Source organism: Carlito syrichta, unplaced genomic scaffold (genome assembly GCF_000164805.1).
Source record: "Carlito syrichta isolate Samal-C Ts95f unplaced genomic scaffold, Tarsius_syrichta-2.0.1 Scaffold308856, whole genome shotgun sequence".
In the NCBI taxonomy this organism is placed as follows: Eukaryota; Metazoa; Chordata; class Mammalia; order Primates; family Tarsiidae; genus Carlito; species Carlito syrichta.
The window spans coordinates 4,037-25,682 of NW_007252952.1; the positions used below are offsets into that span (position 1 = coordinate 4,037).

Below are 21,646 nucleotides of genomic sequence, written 5' to 3' on the forward strand. Positions count from 1 at the left end.
CAGGCAATCCACTCACCTCAGCCTCCCAAGGCACAGGATTACAGGCTGAGCCACTGAGCCCGGCTCCATTTCCTCTTAAACTGCTGCACAGAACTTCTAGCCATGACCCTGTTGATGGATATGTACTTTCCAATGTTTTGTGACCATCCACATCCTCTAAAGTAGGCTTAATTGGCATTTTTAAAACTATACTGCCTCCAAAGTGGCAGTGATTATTTCTCCACACCACTGGCAATATTTGATGTTTAAATGTGCATCTCCTAATACTAGTAAGTTTAAGCAAAGATTTAAATTTATTGGACATCAATTTCTTCCATGATTTGCCAGTTCTTATCCTTTGCCCATTTTTATAAGTTATTTGTCCTTTACTGATTGATTTATAGGTGTTCTCACATATTCCCCTTTGTATTATATTACAAATGTTTTTCTTCTTGTTTCTTATCCTTTCTTTAAAAGCACTTTTTAAAAAATAGCCAACTTCATCAATCCTTCTTGATGGTGATTGTTTTTGTCTATTTTAGAAAAACATGTTCAATACCGAAGTTATAAACATACCTTACTATATTTTCTTCTAACCCTTTTACTTTACTGATTTGCATTTAGATTTATATCACGTAGAATTCATATTTGTGAATGGCACAAGGTTCCCATTCCATCTACTTATATAAGAGAGGATGAAGTTGTTGGCAAGGGACACTAACAAAGCATTCACATAGAAAAGCCTACAACTGGCTTCTCTGGGAAGCCTTTAGGCACACTGGATTCCATTGTTAAAACTTCCATCATTCAAACATTTCAGGCAGCAGCTTCTGCTGTGTTTCATAAATGAAGACTTCCCTTTTATCTTTTACAAAATTTAATTCTCCCATTCGCTGACAACCCTCTCATTTTTTTCTTAAATACTTATTACATTGTCCTGTTTAAAGAGATTTGGAAGGAAGACAAAGTTGTGTGCCCAGTTTAACTGCAAAAGAAAATCTTGGTTTTTTTCCAATCAAAATTCTCAAATTGATGAATTACTGACCAGAAAGATTGTAAACATTTTTATGCAACATTAGTGAATGTAAGTACCTCCTCTTCTTTTTTTTTTTTTTTTTTGAGTTGGAGTCTCATTCTGTCACCCAGACTGGAGTGCAGTGGCCACTCCCAGCCACCGCAGCCTCGACCTGCTGGGCTCCGACGATCCTTCCGCCTCAAGTATCTCCTTTTCTATACTTTTATAATGCAAAATTTTAACAATATATTTATTTTATTTTTTTGAGTTGGAGTCTCACTCTGTCACCCAGACTGGAGTGCAGTGGCCGCTCCTGCTGGGCGCCAGCAATCCTTCCACCTCAGCCTTCCAAGTAGCCAGAATTAAAGGCATGCGCTACCACGCCCAGCTGATTTTTTGATTTATTGTAGAGATGCAATCCTTGACCTGCTGGGCTCCAGCAATCCTTCCACCTCAGCCTTCCAAGTAGCCAGAATTAAAGGCATGCGCTACCACGCCCGGCTGATTTTTTGATTTATTGTAGAGATGAGGTCTCGCTGCCCAGGTGGGTCTTGAACCCGCGGGCTCAGGCAATCCACTCACCTCAGCCTCCCAAAGGCACGGGATTACAGGCTGAGCCACCGAGCCCAGCTAACAATGTATTTTAAAAGGATACTCCATGAGCTTAACTTGTATTTCTTCTGACTTTAGTGAGATTTAGTACATATCACATATTTATTGGTCATCTATTGCCTCTTCATATCCTAGGCCTATAGAGGGAAATGTCACTCAAGTGATCTGTAGGCATACTTCTATGCTAAGGATATGAACGTCATAGAAAAAGATGTTATATATATAAAATTTTCTCCCATTATAAGATTTAAAAAATCTTGTGTTTATACTAACTTTGAACATATAAAAGCTTTAAAAAGTTCTTAGGAAGCCAAACCAATCAGATTCTGGCAGGGGGTAGGATGAGATCAGGTGGAAGTTTCTAGATTTCATGTTGTTTAGAAGTATTGTTCTCATTCCAAGGTTATAATATGGTATCCCCTAAGAGCCATTTATTCCATATTTAGATAACCTACTCAGAAGTAACTTTTGTGTATAGGAGTGGATTATTTTTTGTACCGAGGAAAACTAATTTTCCCAACATTGTAAAACCACTGATGTGAAATGTTACTTTTATTATGCATTTTCAGTGTTTCCGTAGAAATGTATACATGTATATGTTTACTTGCACATGTTTCAAACCTTGAAAAATTAGTCTTAGAATTTTCTTAGGTACAAAGAATCTGTAGGTCAACGTATGGGCTACTGACATCTGTATACTTACCATAGAAGAGAATAAAATGTCTATTCCAGTCTTCCTTTTCATGCTCCATTAAAATTTCGTTATTCTATTTGTATCTATAGTCATATGTGAATTGGTTATTGCACTGATTACATACTGAAACCTGCAGGATTTAGGAAGTAATATAAAGAGTAAAACAGGTCAAATGTAAGGCAACAGGGAGTAGTTTGAACTTTTGAGACCTGGAAAACATAAATGCTCTCCTAAAGGTTTTCATATTTATTTTACTCAATGCATATCAAATCAAAGATGTTTGTGGGCAATTTGACTGTGGCCTATTGTATTGGTCTTTCCTCCTATAGTTTTGGAATTTTAGCAATTTAACAACTTTTTCTAGTTTAAATGACATAGTTTGGATGCAATTCACTCACCAAGAATTAGGACAGAACCTCAAACCTACACTTTATTTTCTGTTCTTCATTGGTTGCTTATCTTTTCAAGTTTTGTGGGGTTTTTTTTCATTTCTATTTTGCCTTTGCTTACATGTAAATGATGAATACATCTCAGTAAATCCTGTCTGTTTTTATTAAAGGTGATGTTTTAAAAATCTGTCTACTTAACACCGATAAATATTCAATGAAGTTTTCTACTATATGTTCATGCTGAATAGAAGCCACCATCTTACCCTACTTCATGGAATCTAATGTCAATCCTACTGCATCAGATACCTTCATCACCTACCTTTAATGACTGCTATTCCTAATCAAAAATCATTACAATCTTCCCATCCTGTGCTGCTGTTTATTTTAGATTATCGCTTTTTTATATCATATCTTTTTATTTTACATTAATAGTTGGGTTATGACTTTATGCTAGGCACTCTGCTGAGCAATTTACATGCATTATTTCATTTAATTCTTCCATTAACTTTTGAGGTAGTAACATTATTATTACCCTAAGATTGAAGCTTACAAAATACAGAATGCTCCCCCAAAACTAGAGGACTAGAAAATGGAAGGGCAAGAATTGGAACCCAGATCCATCTGATGCTCGAATACGCATTCTTCATTCTGGATAAGTATCGAGGGAATGAGATGGATAGTGACATGAGGGCTTCAGAAGGTAGTCTGGAACAAGGTATTGGTAGAGGGTCTTTTAGGTGATTTTGAGGAATGTGTACTTTAACTTAAGAACTATGGGATACCACTGGGGAATTTTTATGAGAGAAATGATGGGATTAAACTTAGTTTTTTAAAATACAAGTTTGGCTGCAAGGTGGACAAATGACAAAAACAATGGTGAATACAGGGAAAGCAACTAGAAAACTACTTCCATATTCCATGTCAAATATATTAATGTGCATTGAACAAAGATGTTGAAATGCAAGTGAATAGAGGGGTCAGATTCCAGGCATATTTAGGAGATGAAACCTATAGGTCTTGGCAACTGATTGGATGTGGAGGGTGAAGGAGAGGAAAGATTCAAGAATGACTCCATAGTATGAATTCTCTCATGATGAGCAAGGTGTGCACGCTGCCTGAAAGATTTCCTGCAATCTTTACATTCATAGGGTCTCTCTCCAGTATGAATTCTCTGATGTAGAGTAAGAGATCCACTATAACTAAAGGCTTTCCCACAAACATTACATTCATAAGGTTTCTCTCCAGTATGAATTCTCTGATGTTGAGCAAGGCCTGCATTCTGGCTAAATGTTTTCCTACATTCTTTACACATATAGGGTTTTTCTCCAGTATGACTTCTCTGGTGTTGTGCAAGCGATGAACTGTTGCTAAAGGCCTTCCCACATTCAATACATTCATAAGGTTTTTCTCCAGTATGAACTCTCTGGTGTTGATCAAGATATGCAATCTGGCTGAAGGCTTTCCTACATACTTTACATTCATAAGGTTTTTCTCCAGTATGAACTCTCTGATGTTGAGCAAGATGTGCATACTGGCTGAAGGATTTCCTACATTCCTTACATTCATAGGGTCTCTCTCCAGTATGAATTCTCTGATGAACAATTAGGTATCCACGATGGCTAAAGGCTTTCTCACAAACATTACATACATAAGGTTTCTCTCCTGTATGAATTCTCTGATGCTGAGCAAGAAATGAACCATTACTAAAGGCCTTTCCACATTCAATACACTCAAAAGGTCTCTCTCCAGTATGAACTCTCTGATGTTGAGTCAGGTGTGCAATCTGGCTAAAGGCTTTTTTACATTCTTTACACTGATAAGGTTTCTCTCCAGTATGAACTCTCTGATGTTGGGCAAGGTGTGCATTCTGGCTGAAGGCTTTCCTACATTCTTTACATTCATAGGGTTTCTCCCCAGTATGTATTCTTTTATGTTGAGCTAGGTTTGCACTCTGGCTGAAGGTTTTCCCACACTCAACACATGTGTAGGGTTTCTCGCCAGTATGAATTCTCTGATGAAGAGTAAGGGATGAGCTCTGGTTGAAGACTTTCTCACAGTCATTACATTTTAAAAGTTTCTTTTCTACATAGACTTTTTTATGTTTCATTTCAACAGAGTTTTTTCGATATCTTCGCTTTTGTGGCTCATGCTTATGTACTTTTTCTTTGGTGGGAAAACGCTGTTGTATATCAAGGACTGCATTCTGATGGAATGTTTGCCAAGATTTATTATATTCTTCAATTTGATCTTCTGGGAGGAATTCTTTATGAGTGATGATTAATTGACTAGGATGTATCTCCTGACTTCTGAACTGGTTCTTAAACCAGTCCTCACTTTCACAGTCTTTTCTCAACCTGTTGCACTCAAGGGTATAACTAAAATGACTTTTTCCCATTGTCACTACTTTGGACTCTTCATAAATATCTTGCTTTGACGAAAATTGACGGCTTTTAAATACATACTCCCAATCTGAAAGATATAAAGAAATAAGTGTCTTTTGTATTTATTCATTAGAATAAATGTCTAAAACTAAAATAGATGAATAAAATATATAACAAGTTCAAGAATTTAACAGCACTTACTACAGTCTAAAAATATGGGATCACAAAGAATAAGAACTTAAGAAAGTTGATTAAGGAAATACAGTAATTATATATAACCAGTAAGGTAACAATCAGAAAAACAAAAAAATGAAGACTTCATCTTTACATCACAACATCTTTTTTATATCCAAGCTAATATGACAGTTTCCAAACAACGTTCTCTCTTGCCATGGGTTCTCTCTCATTCAAGCTAAGTGAATTATCTTTACAAAGTCAATGTTTTAATGTCAATAATATAACTAAAAACCTCCACTGGAACCTCAGACCTAAAGACACACCAGGCAATATTATTATCCTTATTAAAATACACATAAAGTTCTATGTTTGTTAATGGAACTCTATGGTTAAACTTTTGTAGTTAGAAAAAGGTCTTCCTGAAAAGCACTATGTGATAAATTACAACAAAATGGAAATTTTCAATTGATCCATGAAGCTAATATGTTTTCATATAAAAGTAATTTTGTATAAAACTGCTTGCTTTTATTAACCTAGCACAGACATTAATCTGCCTTCCCCTTTCTAGTTCCAAATCAGATCATCTCATTTTTCTTCTTAAGACTCCTGTGGCTTCTCAAAATTTATAATAAAACCAAAATGCCTACTATGGTTTACAAAACCCTCTAGATGGTTTGATGCTCTCTGACCTTAGCTTCCACTAATCTCTTGCTTAGTACTCCACTTCTGCCAAATGGATACTCAATTTATTGCCACTTTAAGAACACTACACTTGTTGTTTCGCATCTGGAAAGCCTTTCCCTGGATGTTTTCTTGACCTATTCTCTCAGTGCACTTCTTGACTTGAGGTTCTGCTCACATATTACCTCTTCAGCATAGTCTTCTTCCCTGACCACCCAATATAAAATATTACACACTGTCATCATTCTGCTTCCTCTTGCTTTGCACTTCATACCACTTAAGTTGTTTAACATAATATTACATGTTACCTTACTCTCTATCCTCACTGGAATGTAAACTTTCATGTGCAGGAACTTTTTTTTCACCCTCGAAAACCCATTGCCTAGAATGGGTTGGGCAGATAGGAAGTGCTTAATATCTGTAGAATAAATAATGAATCAGTAATACATGAAACATCACACTAATTCATCTTCTCATTATAATGATATGCTTGCATGAGAGGGGTAAATGGCTGAATCCAAATAGACTACTACCACTGAACTGGACATATTTACATACTAGATAATGAGAATTGTTAGGAAAATAATCTGATGACAATGTACATGAATTGAGGCTGCTAACTCCTGTTGTGCTGCCTCAATACCCTCCCAAACTCTAAACAGCCTCCCCTCTAAATAAACAATTACAAATCACATTTGTGAATGTCTCCTAAAAAGTCAACATGAAGATGAAATCTGAACTCACAGGTAGAAGATATATGAAATGACTGGCAAGAAACACTAAACCTAGTTAAACACAGAATTAAATTGATAAAACTGTGACAAGTTAAAATGTAGGTATAGTCATTTATAATATTAATTCTCACTAAAATGAAAAAGTACAGGTGTATATTATAATCATTACAGCCATGATTCTAAAACTTTCATGTATATTAGAATTACCTAGAGAACATGTCAAAATACAGTTTGCTGTGCCCTATGCACAGAGTTTTTGATTGAGATGGTCTGGGTTGTGGGCTGAGAATCTGAATTTCTAAGTTCCCAGGTGATGATGCTAGTCTCACGATCACATTTTAGGTGCCACTGACACCTTTCAGCCACTAAAAACATAATGTAAAAAAGGTATACAGAAAAAGCCAGTGGGTAAATTAAAATGAAATTATAAAAATATTCAAACATCCCAAATGAAGACTGGAAAGGGGAAAAAGAGAAACAAAAAAAGATTTTAAGGGCAAAGAAAAAACAATAGAATGGCCCAAATTAAATTATAGAAATAATTATATCAAATTATTAATGGACTACGAGTCCAATTAAAAGGCAGAGCTTATAAGACTAGATAAAAAGACCCAATTATATGCTGTCTACAGAAAATTCATTTTAAACATAATGACATAGTAAAAATAAATAGTAAATAGATGGAGAAAGATGTAACATGCAAAAGCAAAGTGACTATATTCATGTCATATAAGATATACTCTAAAAGAGTATATTACCAAAGATAAAGTGGGACATGTCATAATGATAAAAAGGTCATCAGAAAGAAATAATCTTTCATGTGTAACCACCTAATACATAGCCTTGAAATATATAAAACAAAAATTGACAATGTAAGTAAGAAATAGACAATCCCATAATTGTACTAGGTGGTTTTCACATGTTTTCCTCAGAAATTGACAATAAATAAATAAACAAATACCTCAACAGGATTAACTACCTTGATTTAATTTATATGCATAGAATACACCTCAACACCTGTACAACGTGTGTTCAAGTGCACATAATGTGTTCAATAAATAAGACAGACCATATACTGGTCTTAATAAATATAAAAGAACCCAAAGCAAGAAAACTATGTTCTCTAACCTCAAAAAAATCAAATTAAAAGCCAACAATGGGCCAGGCACGGTCACTCACACCTGTAATGGGAGGCCCAGGTGGGAAGATCACTTACAACCAGGAGTTCCAGACCAGCATACGAAACATAATACCTAATCTCTACAAATAATTTATTTTTATTTATTTTTTTATTTTTTGAGTAAGCAGGAATTTATTTAGAAGACAGGAAAGCTCCCTGCAGAGGGAGGGGACCTGAATGGGGTTTTTCCTCTACAAATAATTTAAAATACCAGTCAGGCATGGTGATGCACACATGTAATCCCAGTTACTCAGGAAGCTGAGGAGGTTGGATCACCTGAGTCCTGGAGATCAAGGCTGCAGTGAGCCAAGGTCATGCCACTGTACTCTAGCCTAGGTGACAGAGTAAGACTCCAACTCAAAAAAAAAAAAGTCAGTGATGATATCTAGTAAACTCCAAACATCTGTGAACTAAACAACACATTACGTAAATCATGGGTCAGACTAGCACAAGAAAAATTTTAAAATATCTTGAATTGATAGTAAAAATACAACATACAAAAATTTGTGGGATACAGTTAAAACAGTAATTAGAGGAAAATCTATAGATTTAAAATATTTGTATTAGGAAAAAACCTACAATTCTAAAAACAAAAATATAAAGTGTCACCTCAGTAAGTGAGAAAAAGACCAAAGTAAACTTAAGAAAAGCAGACTAAAACAAAAAGTTAAGAAAGAAATTTTTAAAAATAGAAAACAAACAGAAAATAAAGACAAAGATAGTTCTTTGAAAAAAATCACTGATCAAAAATAAAAAAATAGGCCAGTTGTAGTGACTCATACCTGTAACCCTAGCACTTCAGGAGGCTGAGGAAGGTAGACTACTTGAGCCCAGGAATTTGAGACTAGTCTAGGCAACATTGTGAAACTCTGTCTCTATAAAAAAAATTAAAAAATTAGTCAGGTGTGGTGGCATGTTCCTGTAGTCCTAGCTACTTGAGATGCTGAGGTGGGAAGATTGCTTGAGTCCAGGAGGTCAAAGCTGTGACAAGCTGTGATTGTGTACTGACACAATCCTCCAGCCTGGGTGGCACAGTAAGACCGTCATTCAAAAAAAAAAAAGGAATGAAAAAAGAGAAATCAGCAACACTATAAGGAATTAGGATTACATATTCTACAGACATTTTAAAGGAACTGAGGCTGGGTGTGGCGGCTCGTCCTTATAATCCTAGTACTTTGAGAGGTTGAGGTAAGAGGATCGCCTGAGACCAGAAATTTGAGACCAGCCTGGGCAACATAGTGAGACCTCATCTCTACAACAAGTTTTTAAAAATTAGCCAGGCATGGTGGCACATATCTGTACCCTAACTACTTGGGAGGCTGAGGTAGAAGGATCGTTTGAATCCAGGAGTTGGAGGCTGCAGTGAGCTATGATCATACCATTGCACTCCAGCCTGGGTGACAGAGTAAGACTTTCTATCTCAAACAAAAAAAAAAAAGAGAGACAGAATTGAACACTCAGATAAAATACACAAATCCCTTGAAAAATATAGTCTATCAAAGCCACTTCAACAAGAATTAGGTAAGCTGAATAACCCTATTCCCATTAAAGTTGTTACATAATAAATATTCCATATACAGATGTCTTCACTGGTGAATTCTACCAAACATTTAAGGAAGAAATTTTACCCAAACCATTTCAAAATATAGAAGAGGATAAAATACTTTCCAACTTGTTTTCATAAGGCCAGCATTATCTTGATACTAAAACCAGGAAAAGAAATTATAAAAAAGTATACCTACAGACCAATGTAGCACATAAATGCAAAATCTTTAATACTGTAGCAAATCAAATCCAAAGAAACATGAAAAGCATTCTTAATTAAGTAGAGTTTATCCCAGTTGATTTAACATTTGAAAATCAACCAATGTAATTCCCATATTAACAGATTAAAGAAGAAAAATCACATGATCATTTCAACAAATGTAGAAAGAGTATTTAACACATATATTATAAAAATCCTCAGCAAGCCAGGAGTAGAAAGGAACTTCTTCAAACTGATGAAGGGTTTCTAAGAAAAATCTACAGCCTACATTAATTAAAAGGTGAAAAATAGAATACATTTTCCCATAAGATCATAACAACACAAGTATATCTGCTCTTACCAGTTATATTCAACACTACACAGGAGGTCCTAGCCATTGCAATACATCCAGAAAAAGCATAAGGATCAGAAAGGGGGGGGAACTGTATTTGTAGATGGCAAGATTATCTACCTAAAAAAATGCTCAGGAACCCACAAAAGAACTTCTAAATGAATCTAGCAAGGTCCTAAGATATAGTTAATATAAAACTCCATTTACATTTTTGCATACTAGCAGCAAACTACTGGAACAATGAATTGTTAAAAATTCTATTTATCATGGCACCCCCCCAAAACAAAATAATCAGGAAAAACGTTTTAAAAACCAGGGAGGACCACTCTACTGCATACTACAAAATATTGCTAAGAGAAATGTTATTCTTCCCGCCTCCCAACCTTTTTTTTTTTTTTTAGATGTGGTCTTGTTACGTTGCACAGGCTAGTCTCAGACACCTGGGCTTAAGGTAAAGCTACCCTTCTGCATCAGCCTTCTGGGTAGCTGGGATCATGCTACAAGAGTATGCCACCAAGCCCGGCTAATATTTTTTATTTTTTATACAAACAGGGTGTCACTATGTTTCCCAGGCTAGTCTCAAATTCCTGTCCTGAAGCATTTCCCACTTTCCCCTCCCCAGGCATTAGCTACCACTCCTGGTTCAAAAGACTCAAATGTTATGTCAATTCTCTCCCAATGGATGTATAGATTCAAAATAATCCCAAACAAAATCCAAGTTTTTTGAGTAGAAATTCTCAATTTCATTCTAAAATTTATATAAAATGTAAATAACCTAAAACAGTTGAAGCAATTTTACAAATTGTACTGTCAATTTGTAAAATCAAAATTTACTATAAAGCTACATAATCAAGACAATATGAAAGGATATCCTACAGAGATCAGTAGAACAGAATAGAGTCTGGAACTAGATTCACGCATGTGTGATCAACTGATTTTCAGGTAAGGTAGCAAAGCTATACAACTGAGAAAGGAAAATCTTTCCCAACAAAGGTTATTGGAGCAACTGTATATGGAAGAAAAATGAACCTCAAACTTTACCTAACACAGGATACAAAAATTAGCTCAAAAGAGATCACAAAGCTAAATGTAAATGCTAAAATGATTTAAAAAAAAAAATAGAAAACATCTGTGACCTAGTAGTAGCAAGAATGTCTTAGATATGACACAGTAAGCATAAATCAAAACAAAGCAATAAATTGGATTTTACAAAGGTTGAAAACTTTGACTACAAACTGCAGTAGAAAAGCAAAGGTAGCCGGGCTCGGTGGCTCAGCCTGCAATCCCATGCCTTAGGAGGCTGAGGTGAGTGGATTGCCTGAGCCCGCAGGTTCGAGACCAGCCTGGGCAACTTGGTGAGACCTCATCTCTACCTTAAATTAAAAAAAAAAAAAAATTAGCCGGGCGTGGTAGTGCGTGCCTGTAGTTCCAGCTACTTGGAAAGCTGAGGCGGAGGGATTGCCAGAGCCCAGCAGGTCAAGGCTGCGGTGGCTGGGAGCGGCCACTGCACTCCAGTCTGGGCGACGGAGTGAGACTCCAACTCAAAAAAAAAAAAAGAAAAGAAAAGGCAAGCCACAGTGGCATACATAAATTCCAATAATATAAATGACTTGCTTAAGACTATATAGAGAACTCTTACAACCCTATAGTAAGAAGACAAATAACACAATAAAACATGGGCAAAAAAGTTTGAACAAACACTTCATGAAAGATATGGATGACCAATAAGCATATGAAAAGATGCTCAACATTATTAGTCATCCCAGAAACGCATATTAAAACCACAATACAACCAACAGAACAATTAAAACTAAAAATACTAGTGGCAATACCAAGATTTGGTGTGGATGAACATCAACTGGAATTTTCATATACTGTTAGAGGAAATGGTACAATCCCTTTAGAAAACTGACAGTTTCTAACAAAGTTAAACATATACCTGTCATAAGACTCAGTTCTTCCACTATTATGTATTTACCCAAGAAGAATGAAAATAAATGTCCACAAAAATTCCTATACATGACAGCTTTACAGCAACTTTATTTATAATAGTCCAAAACTGGAAACAACCAAAATGTCCATGACCAGGTAAACAAATAAACAAAAACAAAATGGATACTATTCAGTGGAACAGTAGTCAGCTATAAAAGAAATAATCTAGTCATACATATAACAATGTGAACGAATTTCAAAATCAGTATGCTGAATGAAATAAGCCAGATATAACGAAGTATATACTGTATGATTCCATTTAGTTTAGATGCAAACTAACTTAAAATGACAAAGATCAGATTAGTGTTTGTTTGGAACTGGGGGTGAAGAACAGGATGGATATAAAGCAATCTTTTAGGGTGGCAGAAATGCTTTGTATCTTGATTGTGGTAATGGTTTCCATGGATGTATGCAATGTCAGAACTCATCAAATTATACAATTTATATGGCTACAGCTTACTGTATGTAAATAATCCCTTTATAATAATACTGTCTTTTCAAATACAATAAAACCAGAAAACTCTCTTTTAAACAACTCTTGAGTGAAAGGAAAATTTTAAATTTAAATTTTTTTTTTTTTTGAGTTGGAGTCTCACTCTGTCGCCCAGACTGGAGTGCAGTGGCCGCTCCCAGCCACCGCAGCCTCGACCTGCTGGGCTCCGGCGATCCTTCCGCCTCAGCCTTCCGAGTAGCCGGAATTACAGGTGCGTGCTACCACACCTGGCTGATTTTTTGATTTATTGTAGAGATGAGGTCTTGCTGCCCAGGCGGGTCTCGAACCCGTGGGCTCAGGCAATCCACTCACCTCAGCCTCCCAAAGGCGCGGGATTACAGGCTGAGCCACGGAGCCCGGCTTAAATTTTTTTTTTTTTTTAAGTGTCTGGATTTTTTTTTTTTTTTACTGGAATGAAGCAACCTGTACAAAACTAAAAGGTAAAGACAAGGAGATGCTGTAACATACAGACCCAGAGAATAGGAAAGTGTGTTATCAGAGAAGACAGTAACATATGAGAGTATACAAAAAGAATAAATCAGGGAGCTCATGCTAAAGTTGCCACAATGTTTCTTCCTAGGCCTTGAGTTTTTAAGAAAAGTTATCTAGGAAACATCAATTATGAACTAAAACCTTTCAGAATAGCTGAGCTTTTTCTGGCAATGGGTTTTAGGTCCCTATGTCTCTCTTACCAGGGCATGCGCCTCTTGTTCCCTCCTTCTTCACCATCCAAGGCTCTTTTCCTTGTTCCAATAATGAGATCACATCTGGCTTAGAAACAGAAACTCCTGCTTATAAGAAATAAAAAGGGAATCAGCCAGAACTATAAGTCAAATCAAGTTCTTGGGTCATTAGGAAGGTGGGGGCTTTATAGAAGGGATTAGAGGAAGAAGAGAAGTATTCTGAGGAATGGAGAGGATGACGTTGCAAGAATAGTCTAATGAAGCAACCAATTCTACAAAACTGAATCTATTCTGGGAAGCACAAGTAAGAGAAATTTAGTGGAGCACATCAGAGGCCTCCCAAACATTACACTGGAGCTTAGTCCTGTGTGCAGATTCTGAATTATGAGAAGACTTCCTTACCCAGTGACACTAGGCTCCTATAGTTCTCCAACATCACCCTCCTGTATAAGTTCCTCTGAGCAGGGTTCAGCCATTCCCATTCCTCTTGAGAGAAATTTACAGCCACATCCCCAAATGTCACCAAATCCTGAGATGACATAAACATATTATTGTTTAATTAGTGTTCATACCCTCACATGGGCCTAGGTTAAAGAGCTAAATTGTCTATGTTTTTAGAGAGAAACATTGCAGATAGCAAAATTTTCTAACAGTATCTTAGGTTCTGAGCAACACATGTCAAGTAATTTCCAAATAACTTTTCTATGCTTAGTTTTGATATTCTGCCATGGAAAGTACAGTTTCAGAGATAATTCTACTGGGTAGAGAAAAGATTTATAACACATACATAAAATTGGAAATAACCAAACACTATAAACAATTAAGTATAAAATGCTATTCATACTAAATGCCAGAGAATTTCACAATATGGGAAAACCAGGATATACTGGGGCAGTAAAGAAAGGCTTCAAGGAGGCAACAAGCCATGAGTTAAGCCTTATACGATGTATATAGTCTAAAATGACATTTTTCCAAACTCTATACAATGGAATGGTCAGTGTTCCAGACATATCAATATGGGTTAAGTACAAATATATATAACTATATTTTATGATTTAATATTGACTGAAATTAAATATTTATGTAATAGAAACAGTATACAAGTTTTATAGTGACTTGCAAAATATGACTTAAATGCATGCTGTAACAGAGCATAACAGGAAGTTGAGAAGCAGATCATTTGATGTGTGGAAGTATACCACTGAATTTGCGCTTGGTGGCAAAGACAACATTTGTCAACCAGTTGCCAAAGTTATACATGCCATCATGTATCTTACATATTTTAAAATAAGTATTACATATTTTTCACATTGTTACATGTCTCACAATTGCAATCTGCATCTTTTATTTGTTGTACATTAAACATTTGTTTTACATGAACTCCTCCCTTATAGATGGTTTAAATGACTCGAAGGTATATGGTTTAAATTAATGACACCTTCACATTACAAAAGGTATTGGAGTCAGACCATGTATGAATCAGACCAGGTATGCCAATAGTACCAGCTACTCAGGTGGCTGAAGCAGGAGGATCACTTGAGCCCAAGAGTTTGAGTCCAGCCTGAGCAACATAGCAAGACCCTGTCTTTAAGAGAAAAAAAAAGTTATCTGATTCAAAACAAGAAAGCAAAAAGTTGACATACACAAGATGAAGTTTATCTCAAGGCCTTTGACTTCTAATGTCTGAGAAGGGTATTCTTAAATGTCTGAATCCCCATAACCCACACCCACTAAGAAGAACTCAAAGATGTACAATAAAAGTTATTTGAGCTTGGGATGAATTTCCTCTAGAAAAAAAACTGTCAATAGACCATGTGTAAAAGGCAACAAATTATTGGCTAATAGTTCTTAATAACCTCACGAAGCTTCAAAGACAGTTGGTAACTTATGCTACATAAGAGACAAAATAATAGTGATTTGAAGCACTATTAATTAACTTAAATAGTGAATATTTCCAAGTCTGATAATAAAATGCATCAGAATATAGCTACAGCTTTCACTAGAGGAACATGTTCTTGTGCATGTCTAACGAGTAAGAGAGTTTTTAAAATGTTATTTACAGCTCTCAAATACTACTACTGCATGTTGAATAAAAGATCTTTATGATAACATGCAATGAGACCTAGTTTTTGTCCTAAAAATTCAAAATGACAGGTCTTCCTTACAAGATAAATCTGCTCTAGACTTATCAGAACCCGCTGTGTATTTTGGCATATACTTCTTAGGTTTGACATGTCTCAAGGCAATGCCTGCTGTTAAGCTGGGCTGACATAAAGATGACATTCAACAGTAAACACCTGAATAGCTGTACTGATTTGTTAAATACTAAAATACTGCCACACTGGTTTGCAAACAGTTATACACTGAGTCCTGCTAGTGACCACACCAGATTTCCCCACAATCCACCTACTGGAGGTTAGTAACCACCATGGCACCAGCCTCTAGGATTCCAGCTAGAGTAATGCACAAAAATATTAAGGAGGTTATCTATAAAGAAAGAAGAAAAGTATGGTTCTAAGAACATCAATCATATGCATTAGTTATTTTTTTTTGTTTTTTGTTTCGAGTTAGAGTCTCACTCTATCGCCCAGACTGAAGTGCAGTGGCCGCTCCTGGGCATTGCAGCCTCGACCTGTTGGGCTCTGGCGATCCTTCCGCCTCAGCCTTCCAAGTAGCTGGAACTATAGGCACGTGCTACCACGCCTGGCTAATTTTTTTATTTATTGTAGAGATGAGGTCTCGCCAAGTTGCCCAGGTGGGTCTCGAACCCGTGGACTCAGGCAATCCACTCACCTCAGCCTCCCAAAGCGTGGGATTACAGGCTGAGCCACCAAGCCCGGCTGCATTAGCCATTTAAAGATGTTTATATCTCTGAAATACTTCTTAATACAAAGAATCTGAGGAAGTGAGTTAAGGTTTCAAGGAAGAAAGGGAACATAAGTCTGGTCTAAAAATTGAAACTTATGCTATATAGGATTGGGCACTGCCTATCACCAATTCTATTGAAACTCAAACACTTCAATACCAACTGTTTAAAATATTGTGCAACAAAAAGTATTGCGTACACATCATTTTTTCCGTAGGCAGAAATGAGGTAGATTTTGCTAGGTAAACTTCTTAAAATACTTTTTTTTTACCTGCACACATGAACTAATGTATTCCAAGTTTTGACTGTCTGACATTTTCCTCTCAGTCAATGAGATTTGAATACCTTTAAATTTTTGTATCTATTTTGATTTGATTTAAAAAATAAATTTCATACAATTTTGTCATCACTAGAGAAACTTAAAAATTAATGTCCACTATTTTGACCTTTCATGATTATTCCCTTTTTTAAGTTAAAGAATAGGAAGTCTTCCACTCCACACTTACCTCATATCACCCTACTTCCTAGAAGCAATCATAATTTAGTTAGTATATATTTGTTCCAATGTTTCCTTATACTTATGCAGACATGTCTGTGATTATTTATATATTTCATTTATCTGTAATATCACTTTTATCAGCTGAATATTATTACTTGGTATAAATATGCCATATCTTATACCATGTTTATTTTTAGTTAGGTGAATCATAATTTTCCACTATGACGCTGCACAGATCTCTGTTACCTTAAGAGATTCCTAGAAGTTCTTCTCACTATTGAAACTAGGATTTCCCAAACTTACTTAACTTCAGAAAAAAATTCAAATTACACTATTTTGACCCAGCAAGAATAGGAATTCATGAAAAAGTAATTCAGTCTGGGAGTAAAGTGCTGATTTACACTCAAACCAATACTAATAGGAGTTCTTCAGGGAGAAGTAAAATGGAAGGAAATAGAAATAAAAGGAAATTGGAACACAAAAACATAGGAAGAAACTGAACTCTAAAACAGCAACTATAAACTAAATATAATACAGTAAGTCCCCTGCATACTAACCTGCCAATTGTGAACTTTCAAAGATGTGAACATACGTTCGCATGTCCAATCACATAAGTTAGTTCACATGTTTGGCATACATTGTCACATGTATACATCCTCTACAAGTGGTTGTGCTTTTGTGTACTTTGCTGTACAATACTGTATAGAATACAGTAAAACAATGTCTGTATTTCAAGTCCAGGGTATCCAGAAGCAAGTGAAAAAGCAGTGGTGATGTACCTGGCACTGTATAGCCAATTGTGTTAGCTGGATACCAAGGCTAACTTTGATGAACTTACGAACAAATTGGACTTACAAATGTACTCTCAGAACAGAACTTGTTCGTATGTAGGGGACTTACTGCAATAATAATATCTTGGAGTTAAATTACTACAGGTATCTTATCCTGTCCAGGAAGTGGTTAGATTACTAATTACAGGAAGAAGACTATACAAGAAAGAAAGATTAGTACATAATGAGTTATAGATTCATAGTATCTTAGAATAGCCACTAAAAGAATAATACAAAGTATATATATTTAGTAAGATAACAAAGAAAAATAACTGATTTCATCAAAATAAGGCAAAAAAAAGAAAGGCACACAAAACAAATGAGATCAATAGAAAACAAACAGAAATATGATAAGCATAAACACCTATCTACAAGTAATTACATACGTCAAAAATGTACTAAACACTAACTAAAAGACCAAGATTATCAGGCTAAATATTTAGAAACCAACCAACTATATGCTGTTTACAAGAGGTATACTTTAAACATAATCTTTAGAAGCAGAGTTTATCAAAGGTGTGCCTTAACGTCACTCTGGGCACCTGTAATGCCAGTTACTCAGAAGGCTGAAGCAGGAGGATTGCTGGAAGCCAGGAGTTCAAAACCAGCTTAGGCAATATAGCAAGACCCTGTCTCAAAAAAAAAAAAAAAAAAAAAAAATCCTGGGAAACCAAATAAAAATTTGTTTTTCCAGGTCCCAACACCAGAGGCTATGATTCAGGTCTGGGGTGGGGTCCTGGAAACAACATTTGGGCTGATAGGTTCTATCTATTCTGTACATCATGCCCTTTGCTTTTTTCATCTTCCATGACCAATTCAGTGGCAGGAAAGAAGGGGTGACTGATAATTGTCATCCTGTTCTCACCCACAGACACAGAATTCACTCATTTGTTAACTAATATATTTATTTGTCAAAGATTTACTAAATGCCTTCTACCTATCTGGCACTAGTCTAAAAGTCAGGAACACAAAAGTAAACAAAACAAGTCCCTCCCCTATGGAGTTATAGTCTAATAAAGGAGAAAGACATTAAAAATAAGGTTATACAATGTCTGGAAGTGTTAAATACTATGAAAAAAAGCAAAAGATGGTAAAAGGTAATTGAGAGTGACAAGGGTGTTTATTGAAGATAAGGTGGTCAAGGTAAGCCTAAATGAAGAGATAATATTTGACCAACAATCTGAATAAAATTGGAGAGCAAGCTATGCTAACATGTAGGGGGAGAGAGAGGGAGAGCAAATGCAAAAGTTCAAAGACAGGAAACAGCACAAGTTTGAGGAATGGCAAGTTCATCATTGTGACTGAAGTGAGGGGAGGTAAAGATTTGTAGCAAATGAGGTCTGGGGTAGCCAGGAGCTGGAGCTCATAGGGCCTTATAAGCCATGGCAAAGACACTGGATTTCATTCCAAGTAAGATGGGAAGCCAATGAAGGTTCTGGGCAGGGAAGTGAAATAATGAGCCCCACTGCAGTCTCTCCACAGTGTTCTACATCATTTTCTATCACCCTCTTCATATCATCACTCACCATCATCTATGTTACTGACCCTCAATGCATATTACAACTTCTTATATCTGTCTAGGCACTAACTAACTAGGCCATGGCACTTTTCTCCCTTGGCGTCTTTTTCCCTATCTGTAAAATAAGTAATTTGGGCAAGATCACCAACAATTTTCATCCTAGCTTTATCATTTTACAAGTCTAGGTATGTGTTGTCCAACACACTAGCTATTAGCCACATATGGCTATTCAAATTTAAACCATACTTTTGGGAGGCAGAGGCAAGAGGACTGCCTGAGTTCAGGTATCCGAGAACAGCTTAGGCAACTAGGCATCTCTACAATTAATCAAGAAATTAGCCAGGCATGGGAGCATGTGCCTGTGGTTCCAGCTACTTGGAAGGCCGAAGTGGAAGGATCACTTGAGCGCAGTAGGTTGAGGCTATGATGGCCATGAGCGTGCCACTGCACCTCCAGCCAGGGTGACAGTGAGACTCCTACTCAAAATAAATAAATAAATACAATTTAAATAAATTAACATTAAAAATTCAGTTCCTTACTCCCCACCCACCTGCACTTGGAAACAAAAAGGAAAAAAACAAAACAAAACAAAACAAAATATATATATATATACACACACACATACACACATACGCAAACACAAACATATATAAATATATGTATCTATTATATATACACACATATTTATAAATATATTTTTCTCATGTCACAAAGCCAGATGAAAACAATTTTAAGAAAATATAAGAAAATTTAAGAAAAAAATCAGTTTTTCAGTAATGCTAACACACACACGTTTCCATAGCCACATGTGGCTAGTGGCTACTGTACCGAACAGTGCATATATAGGACAGTTCTATCAATCATCAGAGTAAGGTCTGTTGGACAATGCTGCACTAACAGATTTCTGCACCTGCCTCACCCTGTTCTTTACAATCATTCTCAATATTCTGAGCTAGAAGTTTGTGTTTTTTTTTTTATATTTAACTTACTGAATGCATTTAGCATCTATGTATTTTCCTCTAAGTGTGAGGAATTTTTTTCTAATAATCCATCCCTTCTCCCATCCTTTAAAATATAAGTACATTATCAGATAATAAGCAAACTAGTAAACAGTAAATTCTATGAAGACAAAGACAGTGTCTATTTTTATTTACCACAGCACTCAGTACACAGTCATTAATACCTATACATTCAGTAAACGTATAAACATTTTTCCATTCTTATGGAATTCATATATTAGCACATGTTTCTCAAAATTATATACTGATCTTTTCATTAGTTTCTTCTGGCCCCCATTCCACACTATTTACTGTTTCCAATATTATAAATTTATGTACCTTTTAAAAAGAATTTAAATTCCAGTGTTCCCATTACTCTTTTCTTTCAAAAAATACCCTGTTTTTCCATATTAATTCCACTAATCTTATCTGGATGATCTAAAATATCATAACTATGGCTTGTTACAAACTCAAGATATCCCTAAAATGGGACCTCATTATTCCCATGGAATACTACTCTTCAGAGCCCAAAGAGTGCCTTGAAAAGTCCCCGCACTAGCTAATCCACCGTTTTGTTTTTTTTTCTGAGTTGGAGTCTCACTCTGTCACCCAGGCTGGAGTACAGTGGCACGCTCCTGGCCACCGCAACCTTGACCTGCTGGGCTCCAGCGATCCTCCCATCTCAGCCTTCCAAGTAGCCGGAACTACAGGTGCGAGCTACCTCACCCGGCTAATTTTTGATTTATTGTAGAGATGAGGTTTTGCCAAGTTGCCCAGGCGGGTATTGAACCCACAGGCTCAGGCAATCCACTTGCCTCGGCTCTCAAAGTGCTGGGATTACAGGCTGAGCCATGGATCCCAGCCTAATCCACATTTTAATACTCAAGACCCAGTACATCCCACTCCTCAAAATCACCTTGAGCAAGACACCTTGCCCAGTTCTAAGACTAAGACCACCTAACAGTCCTCCTGACTTGCCTTCCTTTCAAACCCAGGTCTGGAAAAGATCTATGCTAACAATCACATTTAAACATATGCTTTGACCTCAATGAATCAAGTCACTAAAATGAAGTCTTTCATATCCTACCAATGAGTGTATATTTGCCTCTTGAGAGCTCCTAAGAGAACACTGAATCAATAGGAAGATGCTGAACTATTTCTTCAGTGAAGATGAAATCCTGACTGTGGGGAAAAAAGGAAGATCACTGGGTTTTGGGGGACTTCCTGTTACTGGAAAGGAAGATATGAGTAGCAAATCACTGAATGAGCAGAACTTTGTTAGGCTGGGAGAATTTGGGAAGAAAAGCAAAAGTTCATATAACCTAAAAATAAGATGGCATTTCAGGGAAGAGAGAAAAAATGTTTCCTTACCTTGGACATGGCTTTAAAAATGTAAGAGTTTATGAGTTCTTCTGTCCTCCTCCTTCAGGTTCCTCTCTAGGAGAGGGGCAGTATCCTGAGAAAGTAGAGCTGGAGGAAGAAAAAGAAACCATAAAATGCCAGGCTTGCCCTGAAGCTCCCAGCATCACCAGTCTAGAAACTCTATTTCTGTCTCTTTCTCCTCTCCCCATTTCAGGAGATTAGCGGTGTCACTGAACAAGTCCTTCATATCTAAATTTACAATTATGTTACCCTCATGCTTTATAAAGATCTTAAGAATACAATATACATTTTCTGTGTATAAGTTTCCTACTTATTTACAATTATAAATGATAATTAGCAATTACAGAATGGTATAACCAAGCAAGGAATTTTTTTCCCCTCTTTCATACATGAAGGCTCACTTCATCAGTGAAATTATCCAAGGCATCATGGTAATAAGTAATTG

General features: G+C 36.2%; 1 protein-coding gene across 4 annotated transcripts; it reads right to left on the reverse strand.

Moving 5' to 3' along the window:
• Positions 1–2,131: 2,131 nt before the first annotated feature.
• On the reverse strand, positions 2,132–21,285 carry ZNF583 (zinc finger protein 583). Of its 4 annotated transcripts, none has more exons than XM_008066205.2 (4): positions 21,190–21,285; positions 13,509–13,635; positions 13,116–13,190; positions 2,132–5,158 (listed from the first exon to the last, which is right to left on the reverse strand). In XM_008066205.2, the coding sequence occupies exons 1-4, from the start codon at positions 21,196–21,198 to the stop codon at positions 3,684–3,686; spliced, it is 1,686 nt and encodes a 561-aa protein (XP_008064396.1). In that variant the 5' UTR covers positions 21,199–21,285; the 3' UTR covers positions 2,132–3,683. The 4 variants fall into 4 exon arrangements, with proteins under 4 accessions (XP_008064396.1, XP_008064395.1, XP_021572331.1 ...); XM_008066204.1 differs by having other exon boundaries at positions 13,116–13,211; XM_021716656.1 differs by lacking the exon at positions 21,190–21,285 and having other exon boundaries at positions 13,116–13,194; positions 13,509–13,549.
• Between the last annotated feature and the right edge of the window lie 361 nt (positions 21,286–21,646).

What these genes read in the sequence shown, in the direction of transcription:
- ZNF583 (XM_008066204.1), bottom strand. An exon ending in TAGGAGCCTAGTGTCACTGG is followed by an intron (nt 13,212 to 13,508) that starts GTAAGGAAGTCT and finishes TCTTATAAGCAG; the next exon opens with GAGTTTCTGTTTCTAAGCCA. An exon ending in AACAAGAGGCGCATGCCCTG is followed by an intron (nt 5,159 to 13,115) that starts GTAAGAGAGACA and finishes TATATCTTTCAG; the next exon opens with ATTGGGAGTATGTATTTAAA.